Source organism: Brachypodium distachyon, chromosome 1 (genome assembly GCF_000005505.3).
Source record: "Brachypodium distachyon strain Bd21 chromosome 1, Brachypodium_distachyon_v3.0, whole genome shotgun sequence".
Classification (NCBI taxonomy): Eukaryota; Viridiplantae; Streptophyta; class Magnoliopsida; order Poales; family Poaceae; genus Brachypodium; species Brachypodium distachyon.
This window is the reverse complement of record NC_016131.3, coordinates 22,249,599-22,267,652: the sequence shown is the minus strand read 5'-3', so window position 1 is coordinate 22,267,652 and position 18,054 is coordinate 22,249,599. Positions and strand designations below refer to the sequence as shown.

General features: G+C 44.6%; 2 protein-coding genes across 2 annotated transcripts; both read right to left on the bottom strand.

The window, feature by feature from the left end:
- Positions 1-1,732: 1,732 nt before the first annotated feature.
- LOC100841613 (GTP-binding protein YPTM2) lies at positions 1,733-5,207 on the bottom strand. The gene is made up of 8 exons (XM_003563037.4): positions 5,021-5,207; positions 3,910-3,982; positions 3,497-3,544; positions 3,357-3,404; positions 2,904-2,975; positions 2,633-2,788; positions 2,401-2,504; positions 1,733-2,106 (listed from the first exon to the last, which is right to left on the bottom strand). Exons 1-8 carry the CDS (start codon positions 5,032-5,034, stop codon positions 2,010-2,012), a joined length of 612 nt encoding a protein of 203 aa, XP_003563085.1. The 5' UTR covers positions 5,035-5,207; the 3' UTR covers positions 1,733-2,009.
- A 2,561-nt stretch (positions 5,208-7,768) lies between these two features.
- Positions 7,769-8,512, bottom strand: LOC112269866. The gene is made up of 2 exons (XM_024457273.1): positions 8,509-8,512; positions 7,769-8,460 (listed from the first exon to the last, which is right to left on the bottom strand). The coding sequence occupies exons 1-2, from the start codon at positions 8,510-8,512 to the stop codon at positions 7,769-7,771; spliced, it is 696 nt and encodes a 231-aa protein (XP_024313041.1).
- Between the last annotated feature and the right edge of the window lie 9,542 nt (positions 8,513-18,054).

Genomic DNA, 18,054 nt, shown 5'->3' with positions numbered 1-18,054 from the left:
CATACCAATCCGCCCGACTAATCTGTTTGTTTAATCCAAACCATACCAAACCGCATGCAGGTAGCCCCCAAACCTCACCAGACCGCACGAAGTTTGCGGGTTGGAATCCACGTCTCAGACCATGGGGGCCAACGCTAGGAGAGGCGCTGCCAGCAGATGTTTCCACAGCCTGCCTGTGCTGCTATATTCAGATACACTGATACATTCACATACAGTTGAAGTGATACACGTCCAAACCATTCAGGGTGGACGGGGAGAGACCAGACCAGACCAATCCAAACCGCATATTCACCTAGACCAAACCGATCCAATCCAAATTTTTTTTCTATCCATTCGGATCCGCACCAACGAAACCTGTTTGAATATCCGCACCGTTACAACCATCTTGATCCGCACCATTACCAGGCCTAGCTTGAGATGGCAAACATTGTGAGAGCCTCAAGCCAGAATGGAGAAGAAATGAAGCACATGCTTAAAAAGAGAGAAGGAACAATGGCTAATGTATGCATGTAATTTGGTTGTGATTCTAGCTGCTTTCTTATTGCTTTTTTAGGTGCAAGCTTGTGCAAGAAGTATCGTTGCTGCTTACTTGTATGAACAATGGCTAATGCACTTTTGATCGTTGCACATTGCATTCAGTTACGTTTTATAAAAATTGGCAACAACAGTAACACAGTTGGCAAACAACGCATAGATGAGTACCGAAAGAGTTGAAAAAAGATAGTGCACACCAAATTACTCTTTACAGAACATATCATATGTTCACATAGTTTGTGCACAACCATCACCACATGCAGAACATACCATTTATACAGAACATCCCCAGTGTGCAAGCTAGTCATCGCAAAAACAATGTAGCAAAGTGCATGCACATAACCAGTCATCACAACAACAAGCGTAGCAAAATTGAAGCAATCACTATCTCTGTAGGTAATATCTAATACGGAGTACTTGGAAATTGCTTGACATGATCCCCTAAAACAACATCTGCATCAAAGCAATGCACACAGCCACAGTGTAATTGGTTGGTTATGTGTCATAGATATCTTCCAAATCGATATCACTCCGAGTGCTCCTGTGCTGCAATGGTCTGCCCTGAGCTTCGTGAATTCCTCCATCATCTTGGCTACCTCCATGTCTTCATACCTCCCCTGTATTCAGCATCCTCTGGACAGTACTCACCACAATGAATATAAACATTGTTGTCACTGTCAGAAAATATGTGGCGTCATCACCATCCCTTTCATCATCAGGCATAATAGATTTCCCTTGTCTGCTACACTCTTTTAGTTGTACTCAGCTCGTTCCAGGCAAGCCTAAATGTCTTTTCCCCTGTGCTGAACTTTGGGCTCAGCATGTTTGCGTTGAACTATTTCTGACATTTGCTTCTCATGGTTTGCCCGCCAAAACCACATGGCGCCTGAAGGTTGCACGAGTGAGTTCTTAAAAAGGGGATGGATTCTAGCTCACCAGTCAGTCAGTGTCTCAGTGACTTTTAGCAGAATTCTCTGGCACTATATCCTGCCGGGGGCAAGAATTAACAGGTATACACCCTTTTAAGCAAAGTATGGTTTTGAAAAACCTATTATTACACGCATGAAGAGTACTTCCCTAACAAAAATACTGGCAATTTGAAAGTTTGAAACTGATAATCACAAGTCAGGCACTTTACTAGCTCGGATCTTAGTGCATCATGAACAACGGAACCGTTGTGTGGACCAATGGCACCATCTCAAGGATTTACTGGACGCCATTTTCATTAAGTAGAAACATGTCAAATTTTAACAAAGCAACAACTGCAAATTAACATAACAGAGCCATCCAAGTTACAGAATTAGAAGATACTGTGTCTCCAAATTCCGGTGTTACAAATCCCATGATTCAAGAGCGAAGTACACTAGAAAGAATGGAATAAAGGTAGCAAGTACACCTAGGTAAAATCATGTACTGGACGGAGCATGGCCAAGATTGCACTCCCATTCGTGAACAGGGTGTCCACTGGGTGCTTTCTAAGAAGAGCAACAGCTTGCCTTCTGCTCAACAGGTTGCCCACGGATCTGCACCGTAGCTGGGCGAGCGTTGTTTGCAGCTGGCTGGCTAGCCATCCTGGAAACAGATGATGAGTTTATTCATTATGGTCTTCCTCTAAAGATAATAGAATAATGACATGCTAATATTGTATAAACAACCAAGAGCACTAGCTTGGGTTGTGGCGGTAAACCAAATTCAGTGCAAATTGTTGTAACAGAAGTAGAATAACATAAACAGAGTGTTAATACGTTAAAGAGTGTAGAGCCATTTTGTTTGCTTAGGACACTAGGAGCATGGCATCAATGAGCTGTAAGTAGTTATAGAAAATGGTAGGATGGATCGTGTTAGCTAAACTGTTTGGGAACAGACCTGTCCTTGATTGAAGCAGACATGGCCATGAAAGCCTGCTCGACATTCAAGGCATTCTTTGCACTGGTTTCCATGAATGGGATGCCAATCTCATCAGCAAATGCCTGTATACATCGTCATGGTATCCATAAAATATAAACAGAAACAGCAGAAAGAATGCCTTTAGAAAAAGATCAGAATTTCTCCAGCGAGACATCAATAAGAAATAGTATTGCATGATATTCAACGATACCTTCGCTGTCTCATAGGATACAACTTTTTTGTCAGTGAGATCAGATTTGTTCCCTACAAGAAGCTTGTTTACATTCTCGCTAGCATAGCGATCAATCTCATTCAACCACTGCTTGACATTGTTGAAGCTATCTTGGTCTGTCACATCATAGACAATCTGCAATTCCATTTACGTATATGCACAATAAATAAAAATTGGAACATATATGCACATTAGAATAGCTCAATAGCATGAGTAAAATGAAATTAAGAATTTGCGTGAATAAGCTTACAATGATCCCATGAGCCCCTCGGTAGTAGCTGCTAGTAATAGTTCTGAAACGTTCTTGCCCAGCAGTGTCCCACTGATAAAAAAGAAAGGTATCAAAATAGAGGGATTTAAATTTTGAAAGGGAAAAGATAGCTGGTATCACTAAATGCAACACCTGAAACAAGAGAAAGGAGGAATTGCTAACTGCCAGCAGCAGGTGGCCAAGTGCAACCTGAGCTACTGTCCAAGTATATTTTACTGAGCTACCAAATAAATCAATTAGGTGAAAAAATGGCAGCACGGCTGCACATATTCCCTATGAACTGACCTCAATTAACAACCACGTGAATACTGAATGTACATGCTATATTATGCAAACAGACAAATCCAGCAAACTCCACAAAGTAAAAGGGAGCACGTTTATCTTGCCTACGACCATGCGGATCAAATAAACAACAAGATAGAATGGACTCACAATTTGCAGCTTCATAGTCTTTCCATCTTGCTCCACAGTACGTATTTTCTATCAACAAAATTGGAAGGAAACAAGGATTTAAGTTCAATGAATGTAGCCAAAACAGCAAACATTCAGACCTAGAAAGTAAATATACTTACAAAATCAACTCCAATGGTACTGATATAACTCTCCAGGTATGAGTCATCCTGCGACCAGAGTAAATATTAGTAACGGAAAAAGCTTGATGAAGAGAGTACAAAACAGAGTAAATTAACTAGTAACTATACTTGTTTCCCACTGAAAGGTGTAGCAAAATGTAAGGATCCTAGCCATGTTGTTAAAGACAGTAGCTACGAAGTACAAATAATGAATTCCTCATTGCATTACATAAGTTGTCATAGCTTTGTGAGGGGTCATACAGTTTACTGAGCCTAATAGAAAATTGGTTGATTCCATGATGTCCATAGGACAACTTACATTTTAATTTGACACTATGTCAAAAGAAAGGGAAGATCTACTGTATACACAGAGAGAAAAGATAATGAACGGATCTTTAGAGAAGGATTCTTACTGCAAATCTTAAGAGAAGGCATGACTTGCCAACACCTGAGTCTCCAATAAGCAAAAGCTTGAAGAGATAATCACTGCCATGTCAAGTAGCATGATGTTACTCTAGGTCAAATGTACTATAGGAAAGAAACAAATAATGACAACATTTTCATGATAATAGTAGCAAACTGAGATATAGTCGCTACCTCCAGGCTTAGAGGATCGAGCAGCATTGCAAAAAATCAACACATTTAAGATGAGCATACCAAATTAGATAGAATCAACATTTTTGAGGCATAGAAGATTGTGCATCAATGCTAGACAAATATTTTAGTGTTCTATATTTGTAATAATCAACCAAATACATTCGCTTTTGCTAGATTATAGTCTAAATATTACTATATGGTATACAGTTGAACAGTTCCTCTAGATGATAGTTCTCAATGTGTATGCATAACATTAAGATGTGATACGTAAGTCAAACATCAGTTATAATACTAAACGAGAGAACAGTTCCAACAACAATGCTAATACTCTCGAACTCAGAAGGTTAAGCAATACCATGGTCTCTCTTAACCCTTGTGGAATGTGCACACAGATGGAATTAGACTCGTAGGTTACACTGCCAAAATGCAAACAGAAGACACTGATTCATAATTTAGCCTAACAGTTGCAGGGGCAAAGATCCTTCTGATTAACAATGTCTTATATTCTTAAACAACAGAAAGTGTTCAGGCCAGAGATCCTTCTAGCGAAGAGCTACAATAATCCAACCCTATAACCCATTTATTCTGTAAGAGTGAATTGGATGCAACCCTTCCGTGGAGATTGCAGCTAAAGCTGCCTTGTCCTCACTAATATCAATTCTCCGTAATAGGAATTCACAACAAAAATGCCCCCTAAACATCAACTAGAATGCAAAAAACAAGATCGCGTAAAAGTTCGCCTAATGTAAACTCCAGAAACATTGCATCCAATCCGAATGACATGGAGCTGCAGGGATCAAGAGACGAAAGGAATAGAAACGCCCGCACCCGCGCCCGTGCACATGTCAGATCCATCGAGATCTTGACCCCACGGGGCACCCCAGTTCCGGAATCTCCCTAATCCAGAGGCGAGAGAATGCGACTTACTACTCGGGATTCATGGCGAGATCGGGAACCTCGCGCACCGTACTCCAATCTGGCTGGCGGGGAATTCGGTTCGCGGCGGGAGCGGACTGGGATTGAGGTCGACTCCTCCGCTGCCTGGCCGAACCTGACGGCTATTAACCCGGACGAACGGAAGGTACGGGGCTCCGAGGTCTGCAGTCTGGACTCGTGCGGGAAGGGTTTTTTAAGTAAAAAAATAAATTAAAATGCACCGCACCTCTCAAAACTATTTTCAAAGTGTCAAATTAGTTTTGGGAGTACGGAGCAGTAATGGGTATCGACGGCTTCTCATACTATTAACTTAAAAAAAAACAGTACTAATTTAAGAGTACTGCTCTCTTATCATTATTGTACTAACTTCGTACTAAATCATGATCGGATGAATTACTTGATTACATTCACCGTACAATTTTATGAAACAAGAATAAATTTCACAAAATCACAGTTTTCAGAGCAATCTTCTCACACAGCCTTCACTTTTGCCAATTTGTTCGGAAAATCACGAATACTTTTTTAGTCACACTGTAACAATAATCCCAAATAACGATTTCAGCCATTTGACGGTTTTTCTTATAGAGCGGGCCCACATGTAAGAGGCCACGTTGGACAAACCCGACCCGAACCGATAGCCTGTTAAGCCCACATCTTTACCCCTGTTGGGACCCCTTCTCTCACTCCCGCAGTTTTCCCTTTTCCTTTTTTCCTCTTCACCCACGCCGCTGCAACACGCCTCGCGTCGGAGCCTTCTCATGTCCTCCTCCTCCCCGGCTTCAGCGACGTCGGTGTACGGGTCGGAGAAGTGGCAGAAGGAGATACGGAAAAGCGCAAAGCCTCGACGTGTCATGTCGGTGCTCGTGACTGGCGCCGCCTGCTCGGTCGGGATGCACTACGCGCGGGCGCTCAAGGCGCGCGGTGACAACGTGCGAGGCCTCGACAGCTTCAACTCCTAGTACGGCCCGTCCATGAAGCACGCGCGCCAGGACGTCCTAGGCTCCTGGCCAGTCGCAGGGTATGGGCACCCATACCCGTCGTCCATGAACTGACACGTTACCCATACCCATACCCGTGGCCGGGTACAACTTTTGCCCATACCCGTGACCCGCCAAGGTAGACTATTTGCTAAAAACAACAACATAAACAACAACATAGTTGCTAAAAACAACAACATAAACAAAAACATATTTGCTAAAAACAGCGCCACTAGATCCGCCACTGCCTGGGTGTGGCCTTCGGGAACAGGAACGGGGAGAGTCAAGAGTGAGAAGAGAGATCGAGAGAAGGCCAGAAGGGGAGGTTAGGGTTCGTGACTGGGACAATAGAGCGAGACGGCCCAAGTTACCATCACCATCGATTCTCTGGAAAAAAAAAACAACCATCGAGAGTGTTCAGAAACTCCCGAGGACCCACTTGTCAGCACGGGTACACGGGTATAAGGGTATGGGTATCACCTCCCCATACCCATACCCATCATACCCGCCGGGTATAACATTTTTCCCATTTACATACCCATGAGTAAAATTTTGGCCCATGCCCGTACCCTAATGGGGTTCTTACCCGTCGGGTAAACGGGGAATGGGTACCCGTTGCCATCTTGAGTCGTGTGGGCCTCCTCAGGTGGTCCCCTCCGGTCCGCCAGCCCTGCCATCGCAGAGAAGCACAGCAGGTCCAACGGCAATCGGTGGCTGCACGCAAACAGGTTCTTCTTCTCCGTCTCCGGCGTCGGAGGCTTGGAAGACGAGGGCGAGGGCGGCGCCGGAGATAGGGAAGAAGAGGAAGAGGAAGGAATCATGCGGCTGTGCATGCCGAGGGTGGCGAGGAAGGGGCCGAAGAGGGAGAAGGAAGACCGCGGTGCGAAGCACGGCGAGGGGGAGCCACAGGAACATGGCGAGGGACGCCGCCAGGTGTTGTTGAATAAAGCTAGCTATACGTTGTTAGCTTGTTTCGGTTAGCTCTTAGCTATTTTCCGGTAAGGACGCGGTCTCTACGCGGCCGCCGGGTTGACTAGGCGACATTACGAGTGGGAAATGCTGGCTTAACGGGCTATCGGGTCGGGTCAGGTTTGGCCGATGTGTCCTGATCTTATAGGTGGGCCCGAGCTGTAAGACAAATGTCATAATGTCTAAATCGGTTATTTTGGTCTTGTTGGTACATTTTGACTCTAAATATGCAGTTTTTCCGAACAAATTAGCAAAAGTATGAGCCCCTAAGTAGATTGACCCAAAATATCAAGTTAGCAACAAGGAATTTGCTTCTCTGAATAAAACACCACGCCGCGTCTTTTACAATATCGACGATACTATTAACAAGGCATGATACGTACTAGAGTACAAGCTTGTGCCAAGCCCAAGCGGGCATTAAATTAAGTTAATTAGACCGGCTGAATGTGATCGGAACTAGACTCTCCGTATAGGGTATCACATTGAAGAAACGGATGTTCTTCCAAGCAGGCTCAAAGGTGCCTGCCCTGCGACGCTGAAATCTCAGTCCTTGCAGCTCACACGCGACCGTACATTTCTTGGTTTTCAAACGGAAATCGTAGCGGACGACTTTGTGGCACCGCCACATCAACATCGTGCCGCCGCCTGGAACAAGAGCCAATGGATGAAGCGGTTCCGAGATATACACAGAGTACCGCGCCTCCCATCGTACGTGGAGTTCTCTCCCCACCATCTTGGTCCACCAGCGCCCAGATCATCACGGGGTGCTTGCCGCCTCGCTCTCCCCCAGCAGTCAACCATAGCTCTCCGCGCACCGCATCCAGGTAAAAGTCGTTTCGCTGCAGCACATCCAGGTAGAAGCCATCAACCACGGGGTCTGATAAATCCGGCAGACGAACGTCTCGTCTTCCAGGCTGAAGCGGAGAAGACCATACGGCCGAGGGCTGAGAAGGTATCGGTCAATGACCCAATACATAGCCTCCTTGACGCATTGGGCAGTTAGCCACCCTATCACAGGGTACGGTTGATCTGCTGCGGTCTCCCTCCAGCAAGCTGCTGAAGCAGCAGCAGGGCCAATGGTGAAGATCTCCATCCCCATGTGGTCTATGTCAGGATCTATGGAACGGACGAAAGACCGGGCTACCTTATACATGCCGGTGCGAGGATCACGGCCAAACCCCATGGGGAGGTTGAAGAGACCAGGTATCTTGTTGTTGCTACTCTCTGGCAGTGTGACGGTGTCCCTGGTGGCCGGGTTGATGTCGGTTGGGAGAAGCACCAACCCGTCGCAGTGGGCAAAGGAACAAACAGAGTTGAACTCGCCGTTCAAGTTCCGGTCATGCACGAGGCTTGCCTCGGACGCGCCTTGCTGCCACTCATAGAAGCGGATGTTGCTGGAGAATGTAGTTGGCCAGTCATGATCTTCATCATCTTCGACGAGGGTGTGCGGGGTGATGAGGATATGAGGATGATCCAGCTTGTCGTCTGCATCATCGGATCATCCCTCACAACCGTGCTTCACGTTCGCGGTACCCATCGGCCAATCCACGGCAGAAAATCACCGCTCCGGCGCAACCTGGTTTCTGATGAAACCACAGCAACACGCACCGCCCCGCTCGCGCGATTTTACGATGCCGGACACAGACCCCGCGTATAACGACCCCAGATCCTCTTCGGAGAAGACGATGTGGAACAAACTCAAGGGAGCCGCCACGGAAGTACTCATAGAGCCCGCGTGAACGGGTCGTTGTAGGAGGAGATCTGCTCGATGCTTTGGTTGTTGAGTACGACGTGGCCTTCGTGGATCTCCTGCCCGGAGGCAGAATCGTTGTTTTCTTCCGGGGGTCGTGTGAGGAAGAGATCAGCACCGCGGTCAGGGTCAGAGCGGCGGCGAAGGAGGAAGAAGCAGGGGATTGAGGGGGTTGTAGGCGATGAAGATCCCAAGGAACGGGGACGGGTGATATACATGGTAAGCCATCTTAAAATCCAATCAAAATTTCTCAATTAGTCAACCTAGTCACACGTGTGGCGAAGATATAATACTCCCTTTTAATCTCATATGATTGTTATTTAGTTAATCTCATGCCCTATCCTGCACGCCGACATGGTGTGCTTTGCCTTTTGAATTCTCTATAATCAGTTTTCTCCGGCAGACATTGGACCTTCTCACAAGTTACTCCCTCCGTTCATAAATACTTGTCGTTATTTTAGTGCAAACTTGAACTAAAACAACGACAAGTATTTAGGAACGGAGGGAGTACTTTCCTTATTGTTCCTGACAAGATCTTCATCAGAATTGACAACCATAAGTAAAAAGGTGGAGTACCAAGCAACTTTGGCTTCAATCTTGGAGTTTCTTCCTCCGAATTCTAGAGCTGTAAGCCTTGAAGGATCTCGACAAGATAGTGGTTATCCAGCAATGGCCTAGAGAAGCAAAGATTGTGGCTCATGAGCTAGCTAAGTCTGGCTAAGGTCGACCCACCGGATTTGTTGCGGCCTTGCGGGACAATCCTCCTAGTTCAATATTATGGATTGTTGCATGCATTCTCAACTTCCGATCCTAAATTCTTGTCGTAGTTTTAGTTTGAACTAGAAACATAACAAGAATTTAAGACCAGAGAGAGTAGTTGTGATTGACCGATTATATGTTTATTTTCAGTTTTTATTTTTCCGAATCTGAAATACCCAAACGCCGAATATACTAGGTTGAAAAGACCAAATCATCGGGCCTACTCTTACTGATGGTATGAATATTTTCAAACGTTGACGGAAAAATGCAATTATCAATCGAAAAGTAAAAAATCATGTTGGTTTGCTCTGCTATAAATACAGCCCCGTTATACGCATTTTACATTCTCCCACACATAAGCCTTCTCTTCCTTCCGATTCGATTCGAGCGAGCAGATAGTAGGGAGCGTTCGCCGGCATGTAGCCACCATCGCCACCGTGCGGCTCTCTTTTTCTTCCCTTCTCCGATGTGGCATCCCGATCGTCCCTTCTGCGACTACCTTTGCCCTCCCTGTTCCCATCTATGAGGCGGAGACATGACCTAGCCCAGACATCGGCGTCGCCCCCCGCCTCACTCCTACAGCTCCTAGCCCCGACACCGAGAGTGGTCTACGCTTTACAATCCTTTCGGTTGTGCCTGACATGAGCACTTGGATATATTCGCCGATACATACATGCTATTAATCGTTGGATCACAAGTGTATTTTCGGAGAATATGTTTGATCTACAAGTTCTTATAATCATAGTGATTATTTGTGTTCCCCAAATATGTCTGATCGACGTATGTTTTCCTACGGGTTATTTTTTAAATTTACTAATCCAAAAAGAGATGTTGAAAAACTTCTTCGGTCAATTAATGCTCTCGTTGATCACTCTATACAGATGTATTGATCTCATCAAATGCTAGTTGGTGGCTTACAAAATCGTGAAACCAATCGAGTTAGTTTTGTTTTGATCAGAATTCCTAAAAATGTACTCCCTTTGTAGAGAATTTCGGTGAGGACCCAAACCCTCACTCTTGAAGACCTTTATACACAGCTACATTACTTGGATTATCATACTTGTAGGAAATCAACACTTTATTCAATATCTCAATGTTGGTACAACACTCTTTTTAGTGGCTATCGGCCTACTATTACACACGGGCAGAGGACCCAGTAGGGCAAGGTAGGGCGCCCGCCCTACCTTGGATTTTGCCTCAGTTACGAATTGGGGAACATTATTAAACGGGGATCTAAAGGGCGGAATTCGTTCGTGGTGTGATGGGAGGAGAAATGGTCGGGAGCGAGAGAATCGAAGGGGAGATCAACCTGCGGCGGAGGCGCTCGAGCGAGGAGGAAGACGAAGGGGGCTCGGGCGCTCGGCAGCGGGATGAGTGGCGGCGCTCGCGCGAGGAGGAACAAGATGAACGGAGCGAGGGGGCTGTGGGGCTCGGCAAGGAGATGGGGAGAGGGGATATAGCTTTTCTTTTTCTTTTTTTAAGAGAAGGAGAGGGGGTATAGCTATAGGTGGCCATCAGGTCGGCCTGGCCCGGGCACCGGCCGGTCTAAGGTTAAATGGGCCTGACCCGATTGCGGCCGGTGTAGACCGACTTCTCCAAGCCCAGGCACGGCACCGTATAGCTAGGCCAACTACGCAAGTAGTAAATGAGAATAACACGATTACTAATAATGTTTAAGAATACATGGATAAAAAAAAATGACAAACTCGTGTTAGATGTCGTAACCCTTGCATCAAGTTAAGCCAAATTATTAAATCATCGTTAGATGTACATTTATTTGGTCCTTTAGAATTTGTATTTGCGTCTCTGTATAAAATAAATATGCAAAATTTTAACTAATTTAACTCTGAATCATTAGAGGCGGCAATGGCGATGATTTCAATTTTTTACGTGGTCTGAGAAAGACATTGTAGGAAGCAGTGATGACGGGTCAATTGTCACCTACATTGGTGGCCAATCTTCGACGGCGACGCCCGTGTGAGGTGGTGTGTGTAGCGTTCCAACCTTTGCGCAGTCGACGAGGATATAGCCTACAAAGACTGGTTCTTCGAGAAACGCAACTTCTGCACTCTTAGTTATTTTGGATATCTACTTTTGATGTCCATGTATGATTGCTCATTGATGTCTTAATTGTCATACCTTTACACGTATTTCTTGCTTAACGAAAGTCGCTAGGAAAATTATATTACTTAATGACAGTAGATATGATAGCCATGCCCACGTGGTGTGTATTATTGTTTTATGAGTTCTGATTTTGACAGACTTGCATACTATGTTTCAGATTGTGTAGTTATTTTCCAGTATATACCATATCTCTCGAAATATGGAGAAGGGCGTTGTTTATTAACTAAATATCTACTTGATGTTTTTAGGTCGCTAAGTATGGAGATATTTTTGAAAGCAAAATATAACTATAGTTTCACCCTTATAAAGATTTGAGTTGTTGATCGTTTGCTCACCCCACCGAAGAACCGTTTGCAAATTATTATAATTGTCATATATTTTATGTTATAGATATTTATATTACATCTTCAGATTATGGTTAACATATAATATGATGAAAATTAATATTTAACATAAATATCACTAGATGATACACATACAAGCATGGTAGCTCACTTTTTTTAGTGATACACTACTTGTTGTGGTGGTTGTGGTACATCCTATGGGGTGGGGGAACACTCCTATTTATAATTGTACAAGACCATGTGATATATCCTAAACATCCTACTACAATTCTTTAGAATACTCGACCTAGTATCTTAGTTCTAGAGAATTCTCATTTACTCATGAAGCTTCTTTAAGACCTTCAATGGTAGATAGCATCCCTATTCATATAACCTCGCAAGCCTTCTAGAGTATGACATCTTCACATACTCACTAGAAGCCTCCTTCTAAATATCCTACTCCTGCAATTATCAGAAATATTCTAGAATGTTCTCGAGTATGCATAGCTAATTAGCAACATCTCCAATTATCCAAAACATTATCAAGTATGCATTGCTAATTCTCAACACCCTTCGATCCGTAAAAGGTGTTATCCATTTTGTACTAAGTTGGTATAAGGGGGAGTATTGAGGCCTTTATTCGTGCATCCATGTGTTCTTATCTAGGCTGTTTGTGTCATTTGTTTTTTTTGTCTAATGCCACCAATTTTATGTGATTTTAGTTGTAATAGATGGGTTGTTGCAGCATTAGTCGGTTTTGGTTGCCGTAGTGGACCATGTCGCAACGAATTCGTAGTGGTGTGATTTAAATTATTCTGGCTGCAATAGGAACGATATATCGCCATGATTCAGGTTTGCGTTGCAACTAGGGCGAAGTTATTACCACTCTTTTTTTTACAGCAAGTTATTACCACTCTTTATATAATGGTTGCTATAGCTGTCCATATTGCAACTAAAATTGGACGTTGTTAGTAGTTATATGTTGTGTTGCAATAGAGTTTAAGATATAGCAACGCAAATCTTACTCGTTGCAAAGGAGCCTTAGGTATAGCAACCCAAATCTAAATCGTTTTAAGAAAGTCTTCAATATAGAAACACAATATAGCAACACAAACGTGAATCCTTGCTATGCCAAAATTTATGTTGCAACCATTTTTTGTGGTTGCTATTGCTAAGGTTCTATTGCAACAATCTTGGGTTCAAACCTGCTCGTCGCCGTCATAGATCCGGTCGGGGGCGCCCCGCGTAGGGTCTGGTAGACCTTGCACGGGACAAGCTCCTCCAAGGAACCGCCGGACATGAGATTGATCTCGTACATGAGCCACCCGGACCGGACCATCCGGTTGTGGTCATGAAGTAGAAGGCCTGCACGGATAAACCGAGAAGAACCGATAAAGACAAGGATGAGTGTAGTCCCATTGAATTCATAATAAGCATCTCGTAGATCTGGATTTACAAATACAAATGAATATAATTACAAAAAAGAGAGATCGGCAAAAGAGAAGTACTCCCTTCATTTGGGTTTATAAGGTCCACACGGAATTTTATGCCAAATTTTGACCAAAAGTTACATTGGTAATCTGAGATTTTTGCGGTACAAAAGATGAATTGTTGAATTCATATTGAAAAATTCTTTCAGATATATAACTTTTATATAAATATACTGAATATAATTTTAATAATTGTTGGTCAAAATGTGGCACAAATTTCAACAGTAGCGTTATGAACCCAAACGAAGGCAGTAATATTGAGAAGCAGATAAACAAATGAAAGTTTGGAAGAAAAGGCGCAGCGACTGAACCGAACAGAACATCACAACAAATCTACACAATGACCCGACACAAGCCACAAGCCTGGAGCCACCCCCATCAAGAAACGGATAAAGGACTGCTCAAACCACAATCTCTTCGAGCTCAAGGGCTGCTAAGACCATGATGGCGTAGTAGGCGACAGGGAGGCCCCCGGCTGTCTCCGGTGGCGGCACCGGCGGTGAGCATGCTGAGGCGGCGGCGGGGCGGGGGATGCAGAGCGGGCCGCGGGCCGCGGCACCGCACTCCTGGGCGCGCGGTCCGGCGGAGCAGCTCAGCTGGGAGCCATGGGGATTTGGGGGGACCGAGAGATATAAAGGAGGAAAATTGACGCCGTGCAGAGGAGCACTACTGTAGAGGAGGAATGCGTGGGGATTATTTAGCCGGAGGAGCGAGGAAAAGCCTAACCTCGACTTTTTCAGAACAGGTCCGAGTCAAATAGGATTCGAAACACTTCTTTTTCCATTACACTATTTCGAAAACCTAAGGACTCGATCGTATGGATATGAAAAATACGGGATTTCCGATCCTAGCAGGAAAAGGAGGAAAACGGATACTCAATTTAAAGTGAGTAAACAGAATTCCATACTCGATCTCATAGATCTCTATAGAATTCTATGGAAAGCCGTATTCGATGCACCAGCACTGACATGTTTAAGCTTGAGTCCGAGGAAAGGGAGAAGGGGGCGTGGAGGCTGCTCAAGGCAGCCGCAGACACGAGGAAGACGCTGGTCTGAGGAGGAGGAAGACGACCATGGCAGACGGGGCTCCTCTGTGAGAGGGAGAGAGGGAAGAGAGAACGTGGGTAGATCTCAACCATTGGTTAATTGACAGTCCAGATTTGAAGATACCATTTCGCGCGCGTATAGATAAGGATCGTATATTAATCACTCAAGGGACATTAGTTCCCCAACATACACCATTTGTGAGTGTGAGGAATACTCTTTTGTCTTGGCTGATACTTTGGGAAGGATCTGGAGTCCTTTTTCCTGTGTAGGGTGCAAGCATTTGGGAAAGAACAGATTCATATTTATTTTCTCTCACTCTGCGGCAAAAAGAAAGGCGGTGGAGGATGGGTCATGGATGTATAAGAAAGATTTGTTGGTGGTGGAAGATTTCGATCCGGGCAAAACCCGTATATATTGAATTAAGCATATGTGATTGGATATTTTGATGCTCAATTAACTGACTCCACGTATATGTATACTTGTCAATTTAATTATCTAAAATGAATACCCTTGTGGTTTGTGAATGTTGAGGCAGTTTCAGTACCTTTGCGGCCGCATAAGGACATGCTAGCGTAAGCGTCATGTGGACTGGAGAGAGCTGTTTCTGGATTTTCTCCGCTGAGTAGACCTCAAGGGCTTCACTTCGGTTGACTAGCTGCCGGAACTCGTGAACCTGTTGTGGTATTCGAGACCAGTAGTACTGATAACAACTTCGGAGGATATGTAATACATCAACGATGTGAGTTGAGTGAGGTATCTGTCAGCGACTCTACACCATCAACGTCTGAACCTGCTCACGCTGATGCACCACCACCAAGGATGATATATCCTCATGATTCAAGTTTGTGTTGCAACTACGAAGAACTAAGCTGTGGAATGGTAGGACGGAACATGCATGATTTTTTTGAAAGATGACAAATCAGCATAATAACTTGACGGGTGGTCCAATCCTAAATGAAGTTGGTCAAACGGACACATGTAATTAAGGACTTCAAAAATAATTTGGATCTAAACATGCATTTTCAAAGTTTGAAGACTATTTTCCCTCACACTTCTGCGGTACCACTGGCCAAGCCTGTTTCTGATCACACACCTATTCTTGTGCAAATCGAGTCTAAAGTGCCAAAGAGTTCTCTGTTCCGTTTTGAGAATTTTTGGCCCTCACACCCGGGTTTCATGGAGACGGTTATGCAATGCTGGAACTTGCCAGTCCGGGCTCGAGATTCTGCCTCTGTGGTGGTGGCTAGACTGAAAAATGTGCGTCGAGGGCTTAAAAAATGGAGCAAGTCGCTGTCTAAGCTGTCTCTGCTGATTGCCAATTGTAACCAGGCTATTCTTCTCATTGATAGCATTGAGGATCAACGTCCACTCACTCGACCGGAATTCAACTTCAGGAAAACCGTTAAGTCTCACTGTATCAGGCTTACTGCGTACAGGCAGGCATTCTGGCGCAAGCGCTGCACTGTTCGATGGACAAAATTGGGGGATGAAAATACGAAGTTCTTTCACGCTGTGGCTACGGAGAGGTTTAGGCGCAATAATATTGCGCTAATCAAACTGTCAGATGGTTCCATTGCTGAAACTCACGCACAGAAAGAAGTGGCCTTCTATCAGGTGTTCCAGGATCGTTTGGGCCAGACATGTAACCCCACCATGCTTTTTGACTTACAAAATCTCATTGCCCGGGTTGATGGGCTGTCTTGCCTCTCTTCTGCGGTTTCGCTGGATGAGATTGAGGGTGTTGTTAAGCTTCTCCCGGTTGACAAGGCGCTTGGGCCAGATGGCTTTAATGGCCTCTTCTTTAAGCTTTGTTGGCCAATTATCAGAGACGATGTGTGTCAGCTCTGTATGGATTTTTTTGAGAAAAAAATAGATCTAAAGGCTTTAAATGAATCTTTCATTACATTGGTTCCCAAGAGGCTCGATCCGGAATCTACTAATGACTTCAGACCTATCTCTCTGTTAAACAGTTGCATCAAGATCATCACTAAGATTCTCACTAATCGGTTGCAAACCTGGATTTTGAAACTTATTCACAGGAATCAATATGGTTTTTTGAAGAGCCGCTCCATTCAGGACTGCCTTGCTTGGGCGTTTGAGTATATTCACCAATGTCAAGCTTCTGGCCGTGAGATCGTGATTTTAAAATTGGATTTGGAAAAAGCTTTCGATACCATTGAGCACTCTGTTATTCTGCAGATCCTCAAACATAAAGGTTTTGACGCCCGCTGGTGTGCTTGGATCAAAGAGATCTTCTCCTCTGGCTCTTCTGCTGTCCTTCTTAATGGAGTGCCGGGGAAACAATTCTTGTGCCGACGAGGGGTGAGACAAGGGGATCCTTTATCCCCCCTGTTGTTTGTTCTTGCTGCAGATCTTCTTCAAGATATTATCAACAGAGATTACCTGATGGGGCATTTCTCATTGCCTATTCCTGCTGTCGGTGTGGATGATTTTCCGATTATACAGTATGCGCACGACACAATCTTGGTCCTGCCTGCATGTGCTCGTTTGCTTCGTCATCTAAAGGATGTGCTTGATCACTTTGCTGTCTCCACTGGACTGAAAGTAAATTATCACAAGTCTCAGCTCATTCCGATGAATATCTCTGATCAGCATGCCCAGAATTTGTCTGCTGAACTGGGCTGTCTCATCGGTACGATGCCTTTCACGTATCTTGGTCTTCCTTTGGGCACCACTCGTCCGGCCATTACTGACTTCATGCCACTTGTAGATCGTATCGAGAGGCGTATGTCTAATACCTCCGCTCTTCTGTCCTATGGTGGTCGGGTCACCATTCTTAACTCGGTCATCTCCTCTTTAGCTGTCTACACTATGTGCTCACTTGAAGTTCCTGCGAGAATCTTAGAGCATATTGATAAGGCTCGTCGCCACCTTCTCTGGAGCAAGCAAACTGATCTTGGTGAGAAATGTCAGTCTTTGGCGGATAGGGATATGGTGTGTAGACCGAAAGCTCGTGGCGGTCTTGGCGTGCTGAATTTGAAAGTTCAGAACAAAGCTTTGCTTCTCAAACACTTGGATAAATTTTACAATAAATGTGATCTTCCTTGGGTGCACCTTCTGTGGAGCTCTTACTACACTTCCAATGTTCCCCATGCGGTTGCTCCCTGCGGCTCTTTCTGGTGGCGAGATATCTTTAAACTCAATCCTATCTTCCGAGGGATATCTAACTGCATTGTGGCGTCGGGGGACACTTGCACTTATTGGAAGGATCTTTGGAATGGACGCTTGCTCTCTGTTGATTTTCCTAGAGTTTTCTCCTTTGCCACACACGAGAACATTTCTGTTAAGGATTTCATTAATCCATTGCCCCTTGCCCCATCCCTTCAGGCCCCTCTATCTGCTATTGACTTTACTGAATTTACGGCCCTTCAGCAGGTTCTGGAGCAGGTTTTGCTGACAAATGATGGTGCGCATGACTCCTGGAATTATCCTTGGCAGAAACCCTACACTGCAAGTCTTTTTTACAGCCACTATTTTGACACCCTGCCTAAGCACCCCGTCATGATCCATATCTGGCAAAGTAAATGTGTTATGAAACACAAAGTGTTTGCTTGGCTTCTTATGAT